The sequence below is a fragment of the Oryza glaberrima genome, chromosome 3 (genome assembly GCF_000147395.1).
Source record: "Oryza glaberrima chromosome 3, OglaRS2, whole genome shotgun sequence".
In the NCBI taxonomy this organism is placed as follows: Eukaryota; Viridiplantae; Streptophyta; class Magnoliopsida; order Poales; family Poaceae; genus Oryza; species Oryza glaberrima.
The window spans coordinates 19958890-19977725 of record NC_068328.1 but is presented as its reverse complement, the minus strand read 5'-3'; the positions used below and the strand labels follow the sequence as shown (position 1 = coordinate 19977725).

At 43.4% G+C, this 18836-nt stretch overlaps 2 protein-coding genes across 2 annotated transcripts; one reads left to right on the top strand and one right to left on the bottom strand.

Annotated features, from left to right (window-relative positions):
* The first annotated feature begins 1493 nt into the window (after window positions 1-1493).
* LOC127766305 (magnesium-chelatase subunit ChlI, chloroplastic) lies at window positions 1494-10274 on the top strand. Its single transcript, XM_052291385.1, has 6 exons — window positions 1494-1765; window positions 2826-2893; window positions 7203-7249; window positions 8463-8706; window positions 8820-8899; window positions 8981-10274. The coding sequence occupies exons 1-6, from the start codon at window positions 1494-1496 to the stop codon at window positions 10034-10036; spliced, it is 1767 nt and encodes a 588-aa protein (XP_052147345.1). The 3' UTR covers window positions 10037-10274.
* A 3889-nt stretch (window positions 10275-14163) lies between these two features.
* Window positions 14164-18211, bottom strand: LOC127767697 (L-gulonolactone oxidase 2-like). Its single transcript, XM_052293119.1, has 2 exons — window positions 17492-18211; window positions 14164-15790 (listed from the first exon to the last, which is right to left on the bottom strand). Exons 1-2 carry the CDS (start codon window positions 18209-18211, stop codon window positions 14696-14698), a joined length of 1815 nt encoding a protein of 604 aa, XP_052149079.1. The 3' UTR covers window positions 14164-14695.
* Between the last annotated feature and the right edge of the window lie 625 nt (window positions 18212-18836).

Sequence of the window (18836 nt, the reverse complement as noted above, 5' to 3'; positions counted from 1 at the left end):
AGCATGGCGAATGCAGAGAACCAGGTGCAAGAATGAGTGTGCTGTTGGTTTCCTGTCAGCTGACACAAGTCTAGTAGCCTCTTCAAAGGCTTTAAGAAACTCACAAATTGATTCAGCAGTCAGCCACTCTTCGTCAGATGGTGCAACCTCACCATTTTCAGTGGCATAACTATTAAGGACAGCTCTATAGACCAATACTTCTAAAACCATTTTGAAAGTTGTGTTCCAACGGTTAGGTACATCAACAGTTAAACCAAATTTTGAACGAAGGCCTGAACTGTTGGCAATTGAATTGAACGCTTGGATACGTGAGGCTGAATTTTCTATGTATTTCAAGAGCTCATGTATCTTATGTATTGCCCCACGAATTAACCTCATTCCATCTTGAACCAATAAATTGAGGATGTGTCCGCAGCACCTAACATGAAAATGTCTAACTTCAAATAACAACTCATTCTTCTGATTTTTCACCATTTCCTCACAAGCAGCCGTGTTATTACTAGCATTATCCAAAGTTAAAGTAAATAGTTTGCCCCTCAAGCCCCAATCAGTCAAACACCTCATCATGGCTTCTTCTATAGCAAAGCTAGTATGTGGATACTTCACAGGCTTCAGGCTTATGATTTTCTTTTTCAGACTGAATTCTGCATCAATATAATGTGTCGTGACAACCATATATCCTAAGTTTTGATTTGAGGTCCACATATCTGATGTTAGGCACACACGTGAATCAATATTTTGTAATTCATCATGCAGTTCTTGTTTCATCCTAATGTAACAGTTGTAAATCTTATCATGAATTGTTTGGCGACCAACAACTTTAAAGGTTGGTTGCATGGACTCCATCCACTCAGCAAAGTAAGGATCTTCAATTTTTCGAAATGGTATCTCGGCATGGATGAAAAATTTTATCATCAATTCTTCACTCCTTATAGGATAAAACACAAAATTTTCCACGGGTTGTTTCCGAGCAATTGCTATGAACCTATTTCTAACTTCAACCTCAACTAGTGGACAAGAGTCGCAAACATGGTTTATGAGATGACTAGTTCCTGATTTTCTAGTTGCTGTCAACATTAACCGACAATATTTGCACTGTGCTTTGGGGACACCATCTACCATAACAAGCTCCTGCTCAAAATGTTCCCACACCTTTGCTCTTTTACGTGGTTGTGAAGATAATTCATGACTAGAACTATTGCCAGTTGAACTTTCTGAATTGTGTGTAGACATGTTTAATAAGCTTGCTTGTGACAATATTAAAAAAATTAACATTCAATCTGCTACAAACAGCCAAATTAATATGAATCTAATTCAACCCATATTTGTAATCTTGTAGAATCTACTATCAATCTGAGGTATTTCCAAATCAGTATTACCAGGCATAAGTCATAAGTCCTGAAAACGAGAGAATACTTGCCGGATCTTGAAGGGAGAGAGTATTGCCGGATCTTGTGGGGGCCGGGGCAGGGACACACGGCAACAGATCTTGCATGGAGGAGAGCAGCAGCTTCTTGGCGCCGATGGAGCGGAGATGGCGATCTGGCGGAGCGGTGCCGAGAGATGACGCCGGAGCGGAGGACGAGCGGGAGGCCAGGAGCCAGTGGAGCTGCAGCCGCTTGCAGCCAGGTCGAAGTGGCGAGCAGCAGCAACTTCTTGGCGCCGATGAAGAGGAGATCGTGATCTGGCGGAGGCGCGGAGCACGCCGGGAGATGACGCTGGAGCGGAGGATGAGCGGGAGCCGGTGGGGCTGCAGCCGCTTGCAGTGAGGACGGAGTGGTGAGGAGCAGCAGCAGCAGCGACGCCGTCGGTGGCGATGGTGGCAGCGGCGGCGGAGGAGGAGCGGAGGACGCGAGCGTGTGGATTCAGTCCATGGATTAGTCCCGTGGATTCAGTCCATGAATCAGTTATTTTACTCAGCCTGCATCCACCCTAAACCAATCCACATGTTTTGTAAGCCCAGTTCAGTCCGGTCCAAAATGAAATCCCAGGCCGTTTCAATCCAACAAAAGGATCCAAATGAGGATCCAGCCCACTTAATCCAAACAAAGTCAGCCCACTGGCAGGCCGAATTGTGCTTGCTCTGTGTGACTATAAATGTGGAACCCCATCTCCTCCACCTCCATCGCGCAGGCAGGGCAGCACGGAGGCCGGAGGGCACAACAGCAAAAGCAAGCCAAGCGCTCAACCAGCCATCACTCCATCCACTCATTGCTATTTATCTTATCAACCTCAAATATACTATACTAATTAATCTTTGCTATTTGTTTTGCATATTCTACATATATCTAATATCTTTCCTCACTCACTAGTTCCTACATGTATGCAATGTATCATTGAAAGTCTGAATTTTGAGGAGTTGAGGCATTTTTTAAGTATCTACTCTTCTATTTGTACTTGTTTGCAAATGGATGATGAATTGTGAACTTGTGATTAGGGCTTGTTATTAAGATAATGTTGTGTCATACAACATCGTGCATTGAGATTGTTTTTTCCTATATTTTTGATATGTGCTAACTCTCGCTGCTGCCACACCTAAATTTTTTTTCATCCTCCGCCACTGCTTCGAGAGGAAGTTTTTTCCAATGAAGGCTTTTATGATCGCTCTGATCAGGGAGATACAACCCAATCGATGTTCACCCTCCTTTGGATCAGGCCCGTCACCTTCCAAGTCTACTCAGCACCGATGCTCCCGATCAATTATCCCACTGTTGGGAGGACCATGTCAGATCGACCCAATCAACTTACTCTTGTCCCAAAAGCGGTGATGTCCAATTCATAGGACATGGTACCACTCCTTCATTGAATGTAAGTTTTTTTCACAGGGTAGCAGCCAACAAGCCGTTGTTTTATATTCTGGTCGAGTTCAAGGTGTTTCTCAGAGAGGTGCCAAGTAAACCACACCCTACCGAAGCTTTTGAGGGCCAGGAACTTTAGTTTAGTATTCTCACTACTACGAAAACCATTTTTCGTGGCGGCCATTTTGGATTTTTGCTGGCGGAATTTGCAGCCGCCACAAAGCAAAGACCAGTGAAAATCAAGATCTTCGCTAGCGGTTATTGCCCGCCAGCAAAAATCTATTTTCGCTGGCGGTCGTCTTAAGCCAGCCGCCAGCAAAAATGCATTTTCGCTGGCGTTGGCTTAAGACGGCGCTGGCGGTTGTGTTAAATCGAAAATACCCATGCAGCTGCAGAGCCCGCCAGCAAAAATACCCATGAAGCCCCATGTTTTGATTCATTAAATTTCAAAATTCAAATCCACATCTAGATGCTCATTTCCAAATTCAAACACGAATTTACACATCATTTACTCATCATCATCAGCACAAATCAAACATCATTTACACAGATCAAAACATGTGCATCATCTGGAACAACATGCAAAAAAAAAAGAGAAAAAAAAATCAAATCCAGCCGCGGGAGCACGGTCGACGGTGTCGAGGTCGGTGCCGCCCTCCCCGTGGTCCAGCGGCGGCGGATCCGGCCTCCCGGTGGCCCGACGGCGACGGATCGGGCCTCCCCGTGGCACGGCGGCGGCAGATCCGCCCTCCCCACGGCCTAGCGGCGGCGGATCCGCCCTCCCCGTGAGCCGCCGCCTGCTCCCGAGCGCCGCCGCGTTCGCGCCCGACTCGCCGCTGCCCGCGCCCGAGCTCGCCGCCGCCTTCGCCGCGCACTCCGTGTTGGGAGATAGGGAGCTGGAAGAGGAAGAGAAGAGGGTCGGAGCGGCGGTCATATGCGGCGGTGGAGCTGCGGTGACGGCAGCCGGCGGTGGTGGGAGGCGACGAGCTGGCGCGGTGGAGAAGGGAGGGAGGAGACGGAGAGAGAGGCGGGAAGGGAGGAGAGACAGCAGAGACGGTGGAAAAGGGATAAAGATGGGACTGGTGGGTGGGCGGTGGATTTTATTAGCCTCGAATTTTTTTAGCGGTCTTTCTTACCTACCGCCAGCGAAAACGTGATTTTTCGCTGGCGGACACTTAAGAGGTCCGCCTCAAAAAATAGAGTATTTTTCATGGCGAACCTCTTAGCGTGGCCGCTAGCAAAAATCGGTTTTCGCTGGCGGTCCATGGCCCCCCACCCCTCGATATGTTTTTGTTGGCGGTTTTCGCGTATGCCCGCAAGCGAAAATAATAGGCCAACACCATGAAAAATCGTTTTTCTAGTAGTGTCTAGTGCTAAGTGGAGTAGAATAGAATAGCTCTCGTTGTCCTCGGAGTCTTTGGAGGAATTCGGGTATGGCTCTAGTAGCTTTTCTTATTTCTTTTGTAAGACTTTCGGAAGTAATAAAATGTTATTCTTTATATACTCTCGGTACTTTAGTTTATCTGAGTATCGGCCTTACTTTCTATTTGCATCGGTATAGTCGTGTAGTCAGCCTACCAGGGATGTGGAGTGGTGTGGATTTAGTGTCCGGTTATTCGGTTGCTCTATGTCATCTTGGAGGATGTAGAGTAGTATTTAATAATGTAGACGTGGTGTCTAGATTATTAAGTATCATTATCTGGGCATATATGCTACAGGTCAGTCGAGGTGAGCCGCTGATGATGACAGCTCAGTACGGGCATTCCTCCACGATAATATATATTCCTAAGAAACTTTCCTGGGGAGGGTACTCCTCCGTATTTAGCCCCGGTTGGACCATGACAGGTTGTCGTAAGGAACTCGGCAATTCGAAGTGGTCCCTCAAAGCACCAGGAGGGCACTGTTAGGGGGTATTGGCTACATGGTTGTATACTAATAGATGTAAACTAAGATTGAGTGTATACTATTATTATAAGAATTGATTGTTTTTCTATTTCTTCTTCCACATAGCTTAGGAATGATTAGTGAGAGATATGAGTTCTTTGCTTCATGTCACTTTACCCTATAAATATATTAACCCATGCTTAGACTCTGATCATACAAGTGGCATATATACATTATTAGCATAGTTCTCTCTTACAATCTTCCCTTGGGATTAAATAAATACGATACTTTGGAATACTCTCGGGTGAAATGCTACAATGGTATATCCGTGCGCTTGCGGATTCTTTCTTTAACAATATATATTTCTTGTAATGTCATTCAGAAATATCAACAGGAATCGGTCTCCAGCCATCATCCATCCTTCATCAGCTAACTCCATAATTTCGCACCCAATGCACACCATCTGATACAGCCTTTCTAGCCTTAACAAATGCAATATGAGATCCTAAAATCACGTCGTTGACTTCGCTCCATATTTTCCTTACTTAACGGAATATACAAAATTTTACAGTTAGCACTACCTTGTAGGATTTAAATTTAAACAAATTTTACCTGAAGTTAAATATATTTAGGAAAACTAAAAACTTGCCCCACATTGGGTAAATGACAATTACCCAAAAAAATGAAATTCAAAAACAAATATTGCCTTTTTTTTCTAAAAAGATATAAAATGTTTGTAATTTAAACAATTTACGAAATTTTTAAATTTTGTAAAATATATCTAAATTCAGCCAAAATAGTTTCAGATTTAAATCTTGCAAAGGGTGAAATCATCTTTTGCAATGTTTTTTTTCCATTAGAAGATAATATATTAAAACTATGGCCGAGTGTTTGTTAGTAAACAGCTATAATATTAGGGTGTCATAAAGCAAATTTTGCATACAATTTTCTTTAACAAAGCCCTCACATGCAACAACATGGAAAGAAAAGAGGGTTAATTTGCATTTTTTTAGCTTGTCATATGAACTCAGATGGTGTTCAACTTGGCAGAAAAAAACAACATGAACAATTCACTTATTCAATTTACATGATTAGTGATTATATCACGCCAACCTCGCCAGTTATGGTATTAGTGTATTTTAATATTATTTGTTTGAAATTCATTTTATGCAAAAAGTACTCCCCCAATATTAAGAATATAAGGCTTATTAGCTTTTTTTTACATTCTCTAATACTCCATCTGTTTCATATTATAAGTGGTTTAGCTTCTTTTTTTCAAACTTTTCTGAGTTATAAAAATATAGTAACGTTTTGAATCCCAACAAACATACTATCAAAATATATTCAAAGTACGTTAGGTTCAATTAAATTATTTTGGTGTTATAAGAGTTGTTATCATTGTTTATAAACTTGATCAACTTGTAAAAATTTAACTTATAAAAAAACCATTGTGATTTATAATATGAAACGGAGGGAGTATTATAATCGGGCCATTGATTTCTTTAGTAATGTACTAATATCAACAACTACGAAATTAAGATCATACGAAAACATTTTCTGAAATAAGAATACAATGATATTATGTGTGTGATACTAACACATACTATATTGTTATTAGTAGATTCTTAGGTGGCATTTTCTAATTGAGTTACAGATTTTTCGTAGGTTTCTGTTAGGCTTTTCAGATGATTAAACGGTGTATTTCGTGCAAAAAATTTCTATATAGAAGTTGTTTTAAAATATCAAGTAAACCTATTTTTCAAGTTTGTAATAATTAAAAGTTAATTAATCATGCACTAATAGCTTTCTTGTTTTGCGTAACCTAACTTCACCTTCCTCTTCATCCATCTCAATTTTTTTCAATGATGATTTTGCTAAAAACAAAGAGCGCCTTTACTGAAAACAAAGGGCATAGGTCAGATGTGCATAGGATCATCTTGTTTTCTATATAGCTCTATTAAAGCATGTTATTATAAGGGAAAAGAAAAGGGATGTTAACCGATATATTTTATTTTCGAGGGGAAAGGCAGGAGCTCTGCCAATTTCATTAAAGAAGGAGAGAAACAACGTACCTCAAGGGGTGCCACCCAAAGAAGGTACAATGCAGTCGCAAAAGATTTTCAGGAAATGTAAAGCTACAAGCATCAATAAGCGGTGCTAAATCATCTAAAGAATCTGAGCTTCATCAAGTCGTGTAGATGGTTAAACCATCAAGATTTCGCCTATTTTCTTTGATCATTTTTCTCCGACAAGCTTCCCACCATTCCATAATGTCCCCATTGTAAAGGGATGTCGTGGGCATATGAAGGCCTAGTTTTGACCAAATTTTGCTCCATACCTATCTAGCGAACGGGCAATCCATGAAGAGGTGTCTGGCTGTCTCCGGCTCAACTCCACAAAGGGAGCAAATTAGGCTATTGTCCCAACCCTAGAGCTGGAGCTTATCGGAGGTTAGGATTTTCCTTTGGACCATTAGCCAACCGAAAAATTTTCACTTGGTTTTCCATCTTTGCTTTCCAGATGTAGTTGAACCTCTCCTCCTGTATGCTCCCCAGGAATTGGATCCGGTAAGCCGAGTTTGTTGAGTAGATGCCATTTGGGATCCATCTCCAAGTTACTATGGTATCCGTTTGCTCCTCTAGAACCTCTCCTCCTGTATGCTCCCCAGGAATTGGATCCGGTAAGCCGAGTTTGCTGAGTAGATGCCATTTGGGATCCATCTCCAAGTTACTATGGTATCCGTTTGCTCCTCTAGATGTACCTGTTGGATTAGGTGCCAAAGAAGAATGAACTCTCTGACCTGGGTGGTTGTGTTCATCCTCTTCATCAGTCTCAACCAACAGTTGTCTTGTAACTCCTGTCCTATGCCACTGTCCTATTTTTCCTTGTCACGAGCTGAAAAAGAGATGGAGTCAATTCCTTGGGCGATTGCCCTTCCAGCCATCTGTCATGCCAAAATTTAACTTTTCCCCATTTGTTAACTGATAGTAAATTTAATATGTTTTTGTCATTTATAGATAACTAAATGCCCATGCTTTGCTATGGCTAAAAGGAAAAAAATAATAATATTGTTGCCTAAAATAAAAAAAATATTTTTTATGAAATATTTTACCCACCTTTTAGATTTAGTTACTACATCTGTTTCATATTATAAGTTATTTTGATTTTTTTCTTAGCCAAACTTCTTTAAGCTTGAACAAGCTTATAAAAAAATATAGCAATAATTTTAACACAACACAACTTATTTTTAATGAAACTAATTCGGTTTTGTTGATGTATTTTTTCTATAATCTTGATCAAACTTAAAGAAGCCTTACTAAAGAAAGACAAAATAACTTATAATATGAAACAAATGGAGTATGTCATGTTGAAAAGTATAAGGGGTAACATATAAAAACCAGAATGGAGTAGTGTCACTAGAATTTTTTGAATTGGAGTATAGATAATGAGACACAAACTTTTATACGGATTAAGTTCTTTGGAATAATTGTTGAAATAGATTTTTTCTAAAAAAAGAGAATCTCATGGGATATTAGGAAACAATACAAATTTAAATATTTTTTTAACTCGTGGTATGGGAGTATGAGACAATGCTTGCTGCACCACGATATCTTTTTCATAAAACTTGATTGTTTTGAGGAAAAAGAAGTTCAATAGATAAAGTAAAAACGGGGCCTTGTAGCAGAAGTTCTTCTGGTGGCAAAAGCGGGCTTTCGGGACTTGTGCTGTGGATACTGTTGTGGGCTTTGGGATTTCATGCGGACTTGAGTCCAAATCCAGTCCGCCAATCGCATCCAGGGTCTCTCTCGTCGGCCTATCCCAACGAAATCTCTCCCAATCCCTCTCTTATCCCCTGAAAACCACTCACCGTCCATTTCCCCTCTCCCCACCCCACCTCCGCGTCTCCTCACCATGGCTTCCGCCTTCTCCCCCGCCACCGCCGCGCCCGCCGCGTCGCCGGCCCTCTTCTCCGCCTCCACCTCCCGGCCTCTCTCCCTCACCGCCGCCGCCGCTGCCGTCTCAGGTAACATCTCCTCTCCCTCTCCGCTTTTCCGTTTCCAAAAGCACCGCATTCGAATCCCCCAAGCCAGGACCTTGGCAATTTACTTACATTCGAGAGTGGTTTCTGCTGCGCAGCCCGTATCCCGTCACGGAGAGGGTTCCGCCGCGGCCGCTTCACCGTCTGCAATGTAGCCGCCCCCTCCGCCACCCAGCAGGTAACCCCACGCCCTCAAATCCCTTCGAGACTTGGGTGGATTGTTTCGCTCATGTCCAGCATCTTGGTGAAATGCGCGTAGGAGGCTAAGGCGGCGGGCGCGAAGGAGAGCCAACGGCCGGTGTATCCGTTCGCGGCGATCGTGGGGCAGGACGAGATGAAGCTGTGCCTGCTGCTCAACGTCATCGACCCTAAGATCGGCGGTGTCATGATCATGGGAGACCGTGGCACCGGCAAATCCACCACCGTCCGCTCGCTCGTCGACCTGCTCCCGGATATCCGCGTCGTTGTTGGCGACCCTTTCAATTCCGACCCTGACGATCCCGAGGTCATGGGCCCTGAGGTCCGGGAACGCGTGCTGGAGGGTGAGAAGCTTCCTGTTGTCACGGCCAAGATCACCATGGTAGATCTTCCCCTTGGTGCCACTGAGGATAGAGTCTGTGGCACCATTGATATTGAGAAGGCGCTCACCGATGGTGTCAAGGCGTTCGAGCCTGGTTTGCTTGCCAAGGCCAACAGGGGGATTCTTTATGTGGATGAGGTCAATTTGTTGGATGACCATCTAGTAGATGTGCTTCTGGATTCTGCTGCGTCAGGATGGAACACCGTGGAGAGAGAGGGTATCTCCATCTCCCACCCTGCTCGGTTCATCCTCATTGGGTCTGGTAACCCCGAGGAAGGGGAGCTCCGGCCACAGCTGCTTGACCGGTTTGGGATGCACGCGCAGGTTGGTACTGTCAGGGATGCTGAACTCAGGGTGAAAATTGTTGAAGAGAGAGCTCGGTTCGACAGGGATCCAAAGGCGTTCCGTGAGTCCTACTTGGAGGAACAAGACAAGCTCCAGCAGCAGATTTCATCTGCTCGGAGTAACCTTGGTGCTGTGCAGATTGACCATGATCTTCGTGTTAAGATTTCTAAAGTGTGTGCGGAGTTGAATGTTGATGGATTAAGAGGGGACATTGTGACTAACAGGGCTGCCAAGGCGTTGGCAGCACTCAAAGGCAGGGACACTGTCACTGTAGAGGACATTGCCACTGTTATCCCCAACTGCTTGAGGCATCGGCTTCGGAAGGACCCACTTGAATCAATTGACTCAGGATTGCTCGTGGTTGAGAAGTTTTATGAAGTCTTCACCTAAATTATTCTGGAGGTAAATGGTTTTCTATCAGAAAGTTCGGCAGGAGGGCTTTTGTTTGAGTTTAATGACATTGTTTCAGAGGCTTGAACTTGATGTCTATTTGTACATCTATCATTAGTATAGATTTTATTCCCCTTCAATCGAAATGCCTGCTATGAGTTGCAGATGGTTCGTACATTTGAATCTTCCTTGTAGTCATTGATGCAGCCAATGATTAGGAAAGGAGCATCTAAGTCAAGCTAACATCTTATATTTCTTTTTGAAAAAAAAAAGAATCTTGCAACATATATGAACAATCTTTGAACTAGTGTCCAGAGATAATGTCATGCCATAAATATTCTGCTGCTTTTGTCATTTCTCCTAGATGAAAGGTCCTAAAAATAGAAAATACAATTCTAGAAATCTTGAATGGATCTTTTGCCCAAGTAAGCTTCAATAGTAATTATCTGTTGGTATTTTAGGGAATTACATTCTGTGCTACTAGAAGTTTTCATCATCATTTTTACTCACTGTTTCAATGAAACAATGTACAATGGAGGTCCTGGACTCACTTGTCATTGGGTCAATGAGGAGTTTTGCAATTTCTTAGTGGCATATAATAAGAATAGCTGAACGCCCAGGTGTTGTGATTGAATAGAAAAATGAATTGAATGTCACTTTAACTGTGCTTACATGTTTTTAATATTGGTAAAACATTAAACACGTCTTGTGCAAACATAAGGGTATAAGATAAAGGGTGCATCAGTCCATGGGAGCATATTTTCCTTTTTCTTGTACATATTTTCTTTGTACAAAAATACATGACAACGAAATGTTATTCTCCAAAATGATATATTATTATCTCAAATGATAACTGATCGAGTAAGATTATAAAATAATCTGTAATTGTGACAATTGATGGTACTAAAGAAATTCTTGACATTCCAAACTATGAAAAGAAGGTGAGTTCAGGTCTCTCTGACATTCTACATGCATAAAAAAAAGCACGCATTCATTTTGATTTATCAAATTATTGGTCACCTGTAATGCCTAAAAAATATAGTAACAAACTTCAGCAACTTGAGAAACTCTTTACAAATATGTTAATGAAAAGGACTCCTGGATATTGTAGGTTTATTTATCTCACCCAACAATAAACTTGAGAAACAGTTCCTTTTTGTGTTGAGTAATTAGATCAGTTAGTGACATGCATAGTGCGGATGCTGCTTTCATGAGGGTATAGGTACTGCAGAACACAAGTAGCATAACGAGCAATTTACTAAATCAAGTTGTATAAGAATGTAGTACCAAAATTCACAACTTTGAACTATGGACAAATGTTCAAGTTTGTCCACACGCTAATTACTTGAACTGTAGTTTTGCTGAAGACTGTTACTTATACTCTACACTAGTAATCGTGCACGTGCAAGGCACGTTTTGGCAATCTATGTACAAAGGTAGAACAATAGTAACTTTTTTAAGGCAATCCTTTTTTTTAATTGTGCACGTCCAATGCACGTCATGACATACATTAAACTTACATTCATTCGAAAATCAAATTCATAGTAGTATATAATCAAAAGCTAGGACTTTTTAATAAAATTATCAGTCAAGCATCATGTCCTACAAGTCAATAATATTATATATTTAAAAACAAAGGTAGTAATATTCATGCATCAAAGTGTGACTGCAATTTTGGATCTTTCATCAGGCCCCTTGATTGAGCAATGTACCAGTTAGACAGACTTAAGAGAAATAATTTTTTTCATGTTTAGTATAAAATTTCTTAGAATTTCTAACTGTTCCCTATGCGCCAAGTGGGCGATAAAACTGAAGGGAATGTCTTGGTTAGGTATAATTTATTCGAAAATTGTAAATATAACCCCTTTCTCACTCCATGCCAAATTTTGCACAGAACTAAATGTAATGCCCTGCTAGGTTGCTATAGAGTACAACCACTTAACATTGGTAACACTTGATGAATTACAACAGCTAGACGATTATGAGGGTACAAAACACCATATGAGGAAAAACGCATTAGTTTAACCTAAGATAATTTATTGTGCTAACCATCTTCCTCATGTATTGCCTTCCTCCAACTGAATCATGCATTATGCACTTTGTGAATTACTGCATTGATATCCTAGATCATTCATGCTCCGGATCTGAGCGATGGTCAATCGAATCACCATGGAAAAGCTGTTTTCATTTTATTTTTTTTTAATAATGAGTTTCCCTTCCATTTATGCCTATGAAGACATGGTCAGACTTAACTGTGCTGTAAAAGAATTTTATCACTGCCCCATCTTGTTGTTGCCTTTTGCTCTTGAGCAGCAACTTGTATTTTATTTTTCAATCTCAAACCATTAAAGCCACAAATGGATCAATTTTGATTTAACAAAATTCATAGTAACTAAAGCTCCTTATGACATACCATCCTAGTGATATAAACTATTCGTTGTTCAATTTGGAACTGCACATATATGTCAAATGAAGCTCGGATCCAAATTATAGCTATTGAAGCGGCAATCTTATGATAAGAAAGTGATCTAGCTAGCTGCATACAACTTCCAACCTGCAGTTAGGACTAAATAAATATGTAACCCTCTTTTCAATTTGGCAATTTAGAAAAGTATTAACTGGCATATGATGAACATCAAGAGTATCTCGACAATTCCAGATTTGCATCAAAGTGGACATGCATGAATGGAGGGATGGCAATATAAGTGAAAAAAAAAACAGTAGTTTTTTTTAAAATAAATTCAGTCACAACCCATCAATAGACTATCAGTAGCACAGTGCCGTGTAAAAATAAAGAATTGCAAATATGTACAAATATGTTCAAGTGCATAGCAGGGAAATGTTGGGCTAGTTGTTTATGCGCAATCAACACAATCTATTATATATAGGTGTTCAGGAGTAAAGAAAAACTCTCATATTGTCTGCAATATATATATATATATATATATATATATATATATATATATATATATATATATATATATATATATATATATATATATATATATATATATATCTTGTCTGCAATATATATATATATATCTTTGACTTGTAAGCAATACTGGTTTAGCTGCCAACTGGACCTGGAAAACGTAATCAAACTTTGGAGATAATTAGACAAAAAAGAATCAAATAGCATGCAAGCGTATAACAGTACCTAAGAAGCATTTTGTCGAACATTTGCTGCTCACGCAAGAGTGTGATGCAACATCTGGCACCAAAGGTTATTACCTTGTGTCTGTTGCTTGTTACCAGGATTGGGAAGAAATCGTGGTTAAGCCGTTTCAACAAACACCCTTGCAAGCACAGTTAATCAGTTTGTCTAGCAATCAAGAGACATGACATGCAATTCTGAACTTTCTTTTCATCCACAAATTCTTTCACTTCAGTTTCGTGCGAAACCAATCATGGTAGACAAAACAACAAATTGAGTGAAAGGAAGATGGCAAAGTTTAACTCACCTACAACTGAGCAGCCCATTCTTCTGGCCGGTGCATCGGATCCGCTCGTCGATCTGGCTTGACTGGGGATTTCATCGGCACGGGGGATGCTTGACTAGTCGATCTGGTTGCGGCGTCGGCGGAGGCATGGTGTTGTGGTCCTGTGGGCAGGGCGACGGCGTTGGTTGCGGGCAGCGACGATGGTAACCCACCCTCAAGTGGCTCGCTGCGCCACCGGCGAGTTCCATAGCGATGCGGAGGCGGCGGCAACCGGGGCGCAGCTGAGCGGACGACTCCTCTCGTGAGTCGCGAGCTCTCCTTCGCGCTGGGACGGAGGAAACGGCATGGCAGATTGGTGGGTTGTCTGGGCACGGTACAAAGCTAGGAACGCGATTTGGGGAGGAAATAGCGGCCAGTGATGGAGCTGCGGTGTTTGCGCAGCGGGAGGATGCCCCATGCGAGGAGGTGTTCGGCGTCCGGGGATAGCGCGGCGCGGCAGCGGTGTAAACACGGGGCGGATTTCGCGGTGGTGGGGTGCGTCGAGGTTACGTGATTTCACGGTAGGATCGCCTGCTCGTAACCATTTGGAGCCATCAGATGAAAAGATGATTTCACCTAGTGGACTGACGGATGAGATGATGTCACCTGGCTGATCGACAGATGAGATGAGATGGGATGATTTGGCAGGTAGGATTGGGAGGTACAACTCCTTCTTTTTATATTAGTATAGATAATTGTAGCATTACTACATAATTTAATCGGTAAGTACCCTTATTTCCTCCTGCTACATCATTTTTTACTGAGTTTCCCCCTTGCCTTCTCATCATCGTGTGGTCTTTGACATGTTCACTACAATTGGTGGATTGATTCATTCAGCTACTTCTGCTTCCTTTTGCACTAGCCTTTTATTTCAGTGAACTCTGGTTCTGTACAACAACTGCTGATCACAGTATTACTTATGAAAATAGGAAACATATGTTTTATATTAAAGCGTCTATGTAGGAACAAGCAGGTGAAAACATCAGTTAAACATAGTTCAGGTGTAGTAGACTGAACACCTGCAAATCTATCTGTGCACCATAGCAAATTGACTGAATTGTGATTTGCCAGCACATTAGAATCACCCTTTCTTCAGTTGCTTTTACTGTCGAATGCTCGGTAACTAATCGCCATAAGAATTCACTGAAGCGTGTGTCCCGACGTGATCAAACTACATGGACTACACCTTGGTGCAGACCCTGGCATCCTTGTACACCTTGCCGGGGCGACACACGTAACCTTGCTCCGGCGCGCAGTGCGCGTCCTGCGAGCACACACACATCCCCTCCAGCGCGCAACCCGGCGCGTCCCTGGTCGGCGCACGGCCGCCAATGCCAAGCATCATGTCGCTCCAGTCGCTGGAGAAGAGGCCGTCGGGGTCATAGGCGTCCTTGATGCGGAGGAACTCGCCGATGCGCGGGTACTTACGGGCGGCGCCGACGAAGGCGAGGTTGCGGTTCTTGCCCCAGTGCGGCAGGCCGCCGTACTTGAACACCCCCATCTGCTCGATCTCCTCCAGGACATCCTCGAACAGCCGCGCCCTGTTGGGGTCGCGGCTGCGGTAGTACGTCATGTCGAAGTCCACCATGTCGTCCGACTGGCCGCCTCCTGCCGCCGGCTTCCCGAGGTGCGCGGTCGACGCCTTGACGTAGCGGATCAGGATTCCGTCGTAGAGCTCCACACCGCAGAGCGCTTTGGGGTTCATGTCACGGAGCCGCCGGACCTCCCCGACGAACGCCCCGGCACGGCTCACCGGCAGGCTGAAGGTGGTCTGGTGGAAGAAGCTGGAGCCCCTCACCCGGGGGTCCCACGGGCACGCCGTCAGGAGCGCGTCCTCCGGCCCGGTGATACAGCCGCCGGACGCCTGCATCCGGTGCTGCGGGCCCACCACCGGGTACCCGGTGAACAGCCCGCCGCTCCGCCGCATCAGCCCGTACCCGGCCGACGAGAGCGCCGCGTGGGTGACCCTTGACGTCACGCACTTGCCGCTGCCGTTGCCCGCGCGCTCGAACAGCTCCTCCGCGAGGCGGTTAGTACGGATCAGAAGTCTCGGCGTGGCACGGAAGCCGATGAAGTCGAGGACGCCCTCGCCGGAGGCGTTCATCGGCAGCCGGTCGTCCACGCGGTACACCGCTCGCCCGATGCCCGGGTACCAGGCGATGTCGGCGAACTCGTGCTGGTAGCCGAACTTGGTCACCTGGTCCGCCAGGTCGTCGTCGTCGCGCTCCATGAACGTCACAGAACGCTTGAACAGAGGTTGCAGCGCCAGAGTCACCTGCACTAATCCCATGGCTGTGCATTACTTGGTTTGTGCAACGGATCAAATTTTAGAGGGAAAGAAAGGAAATAAGATGGTTTCAAAATTAAATTTATCCCAAAAAAAACTTTCTAAATTCCCCCTTTTTAATCACTATTTAGTATTTATTCGGTCCCTCCTTTTGGCCTTGCCGGATCTTAAAGAAAAAGTAAGAGGATCTGAAAGCACAAATTTATAATGAAGGACAGGATGCAAGATGCATCATGACAGCATGTGAAGAAATGAGAATAAATTCTTTGTAGCCCAAACAACTCCAAAAGAACTAAAGTGGAAAAGATTGTGATAATTACACTAAAGCTGGTTATTTTGTACTCCAAGTATTATATTTTGTACTCCAAGTATCACACAATCCCGGCAGATCGACTACGTACTCATTAAAAAGCGATGTACTAATTCGTGGAAGTACTTGTACGTAATAAGAAATGAGCAATCTGTCACACTGTATAGGAGTGACTCTGATGAATCAATTGTTTAGATCTCAAGTTTCAGGTAAAAGGAGTGTTTGCTAACACATATCCCGCTAGATTTGCATGTTAATTGAATAAACATGTGTCACGAGATAATATTTTTTTAAACTAAAAGATGACCGCGTTGGCCTATATTTTTTTTTGGATGTACATAATTAAAGGAGGAAAAATTTTAAGACCAGAAAATTCAACGAATAGTAATTCCTCTATTTCACATTATAAGACGCTTTGGGTTTTGATATATTCATGTGTCTATGTATATGTTTTATATATGTGTTTAAATTCTTATAAATGTTAGTGAATCCAGACGAAAGATGAAGATGCCAAAACACCTTATAACGTGGACTGAACGAAGGGAGTTAGTCTGATTATCACTATGTAAGTGCCGTTAATTCTAATTATATAAACAAACCAAACTATTACATCATATTCACTTGTATGTCCAAGGGTAACATCAACTGTAGTTTGATCCTTTTGTATATCATCGTTTGTCAATCGTAGACAAAAATTAATTCTATGTTAGAGTTGATTTTGAGTTTTTTTCGACATAATTCAAACCACTAATCATACACATACATTTTGCCCATAATTGTTTTTTTTTACTTGCATATCAGTAATTAATTGTTGTTTCTACTGGATCGGTCAATAGGAAACGGCCCCTGTACCAGCTGGAGTGCTTATATGGTACTACCCCTTTTTATTAGCGTCTCTACCAGACTAGCGATGTACCCTGTAGGCTGAAAACCTTCAGAAAACGTGTTAAGTTTTAGTGCATTTTCTTCAGACGTTTTTATCTCCTATCACCAAGTTGTCCCACAAATTAATACTGCATATTATTAATAAGAATTGTAAAAAAAATCATATCAGTGATCAACCCATTTCGATACAATGGTTGATGTAAAACCAAAATGAAATTGTCAGTCTTTAGTCACAAAAGGTTTTAGAAAAATAGACGAAGAGGCTGCAATTTTTTGTGGCGAAGAGCACTTCAAGAAAAAAAAAAGGGGGGCGGGGGGGGGGGGGGGGGGGGGGGAGGATAATCAATATATTTTCAATAATGCCAGGAAGAAACAGAAACAACCTATAATTAACTTAGCTAAAATGTTTCGTCGTCTTGTTCAATACTAGTCCTACATATAGCTACATATAACTTAAACGTACGCATACAGTGGAGCATACCTAGATACCTTACCTGAGAAATGACTCCGAGGACGCCTAGGGAGACCTTGGCGGCGTCAAGCTCCGGGTCGGCCGCGGTGAGCACCCGCACCTTGGCGTACCCGTCGGCAGCGGGCGCCGGCGTGACGATGCGCATCCCGACCACGTACTCGTGCACGGCGCTGCCTTTCCCCCACAGCGAGCTGCCGTGCGCGCCCGTGCCGAGCATGCCGCCCACGGTGAGCCCCCACCAGTAGGGCGCGTACGGCAGCGCCATCCCGGCCTTGCCCGCCTCCGCGATGAGCTCCCGCAGCGATATGCCGCTCTCCACCGTCACCTCCATCCTGCCGGCGTCGACGGCCACCACGCGGTTGAGCCGCCTAGTGCTGATGACGAGGCCCTCGCCGTCGCCGTCGCCGGGGCAGGCCAGCTGCGGGATGCTGTGGGAGTACCTGGTGGCCACCTTCATCTTGGTCCCGGACGCTGTCGCGTTGGCCACGGCCCGGACCAGCTCCTCCTCCGTAGAAGGATACACGGCGGCGGCCGCGCGGCACGTCGACCGGTCCGGGAAGACGCCGTACGCGCTCGACACGGTGCAGTTGGCCGTGCCGCTGCCGGACGAGCACTGCACCGGGTCCGGTGGGGGGCTCGCGGCGGCCGGCGCCTCAGCCGCAGGCCACGCCAATGCCACGACGAGGACGAGCGGCAGCAACCGCACGAGAGTGATCATCATCTTGTTGTGCTCGAGGCTCATTCTAATTAAGCGACGGCAGCTGCAGCCACTACATATATATGTTGCAATCAACCATTGGTAGCAAGCAAAGCAGCTTGCTTCCACGCCTATATACTCCCTCCACATTATAATATATGACACCGTTTACTTTTTGACCAACATTTGACTACTCATCTTATTTAAAATTTTTATGCAAATATAAAAATACTTATGTCATGCTTAAAGAATATTTGATGATAAATCAAGTTGCAATAAAATAAATTATAATTATATAATTTTTTTAAATAAGACGAAAGGTCAAACATTTGTCGAAAAATCAACGGCGTCATACATTAAAATAGACTGATGGAATTTAATTTTTGTGTGATGAACTAGCGGCCGTTCTAGCTAGTGACAGCGGGAATTGATGATAAATATATGCTCCATATATATGCCCAAGCATCAAATTTGCCTATAAAAAACATGTACTTCATTTTTTTTTATAGAATCTGCATGCATGTGCACCAAAGTAAGTAAAGCATGCAAGCCAGATTGCGATATATACGAGTATATGACCAAGATTTGATAACACGTAGGAGTGCAACAAAACATAGCGTGTGGTGAGGAGCTTGCTCTACAGAAACTAGCCTGGTACTAGCAAATTAAA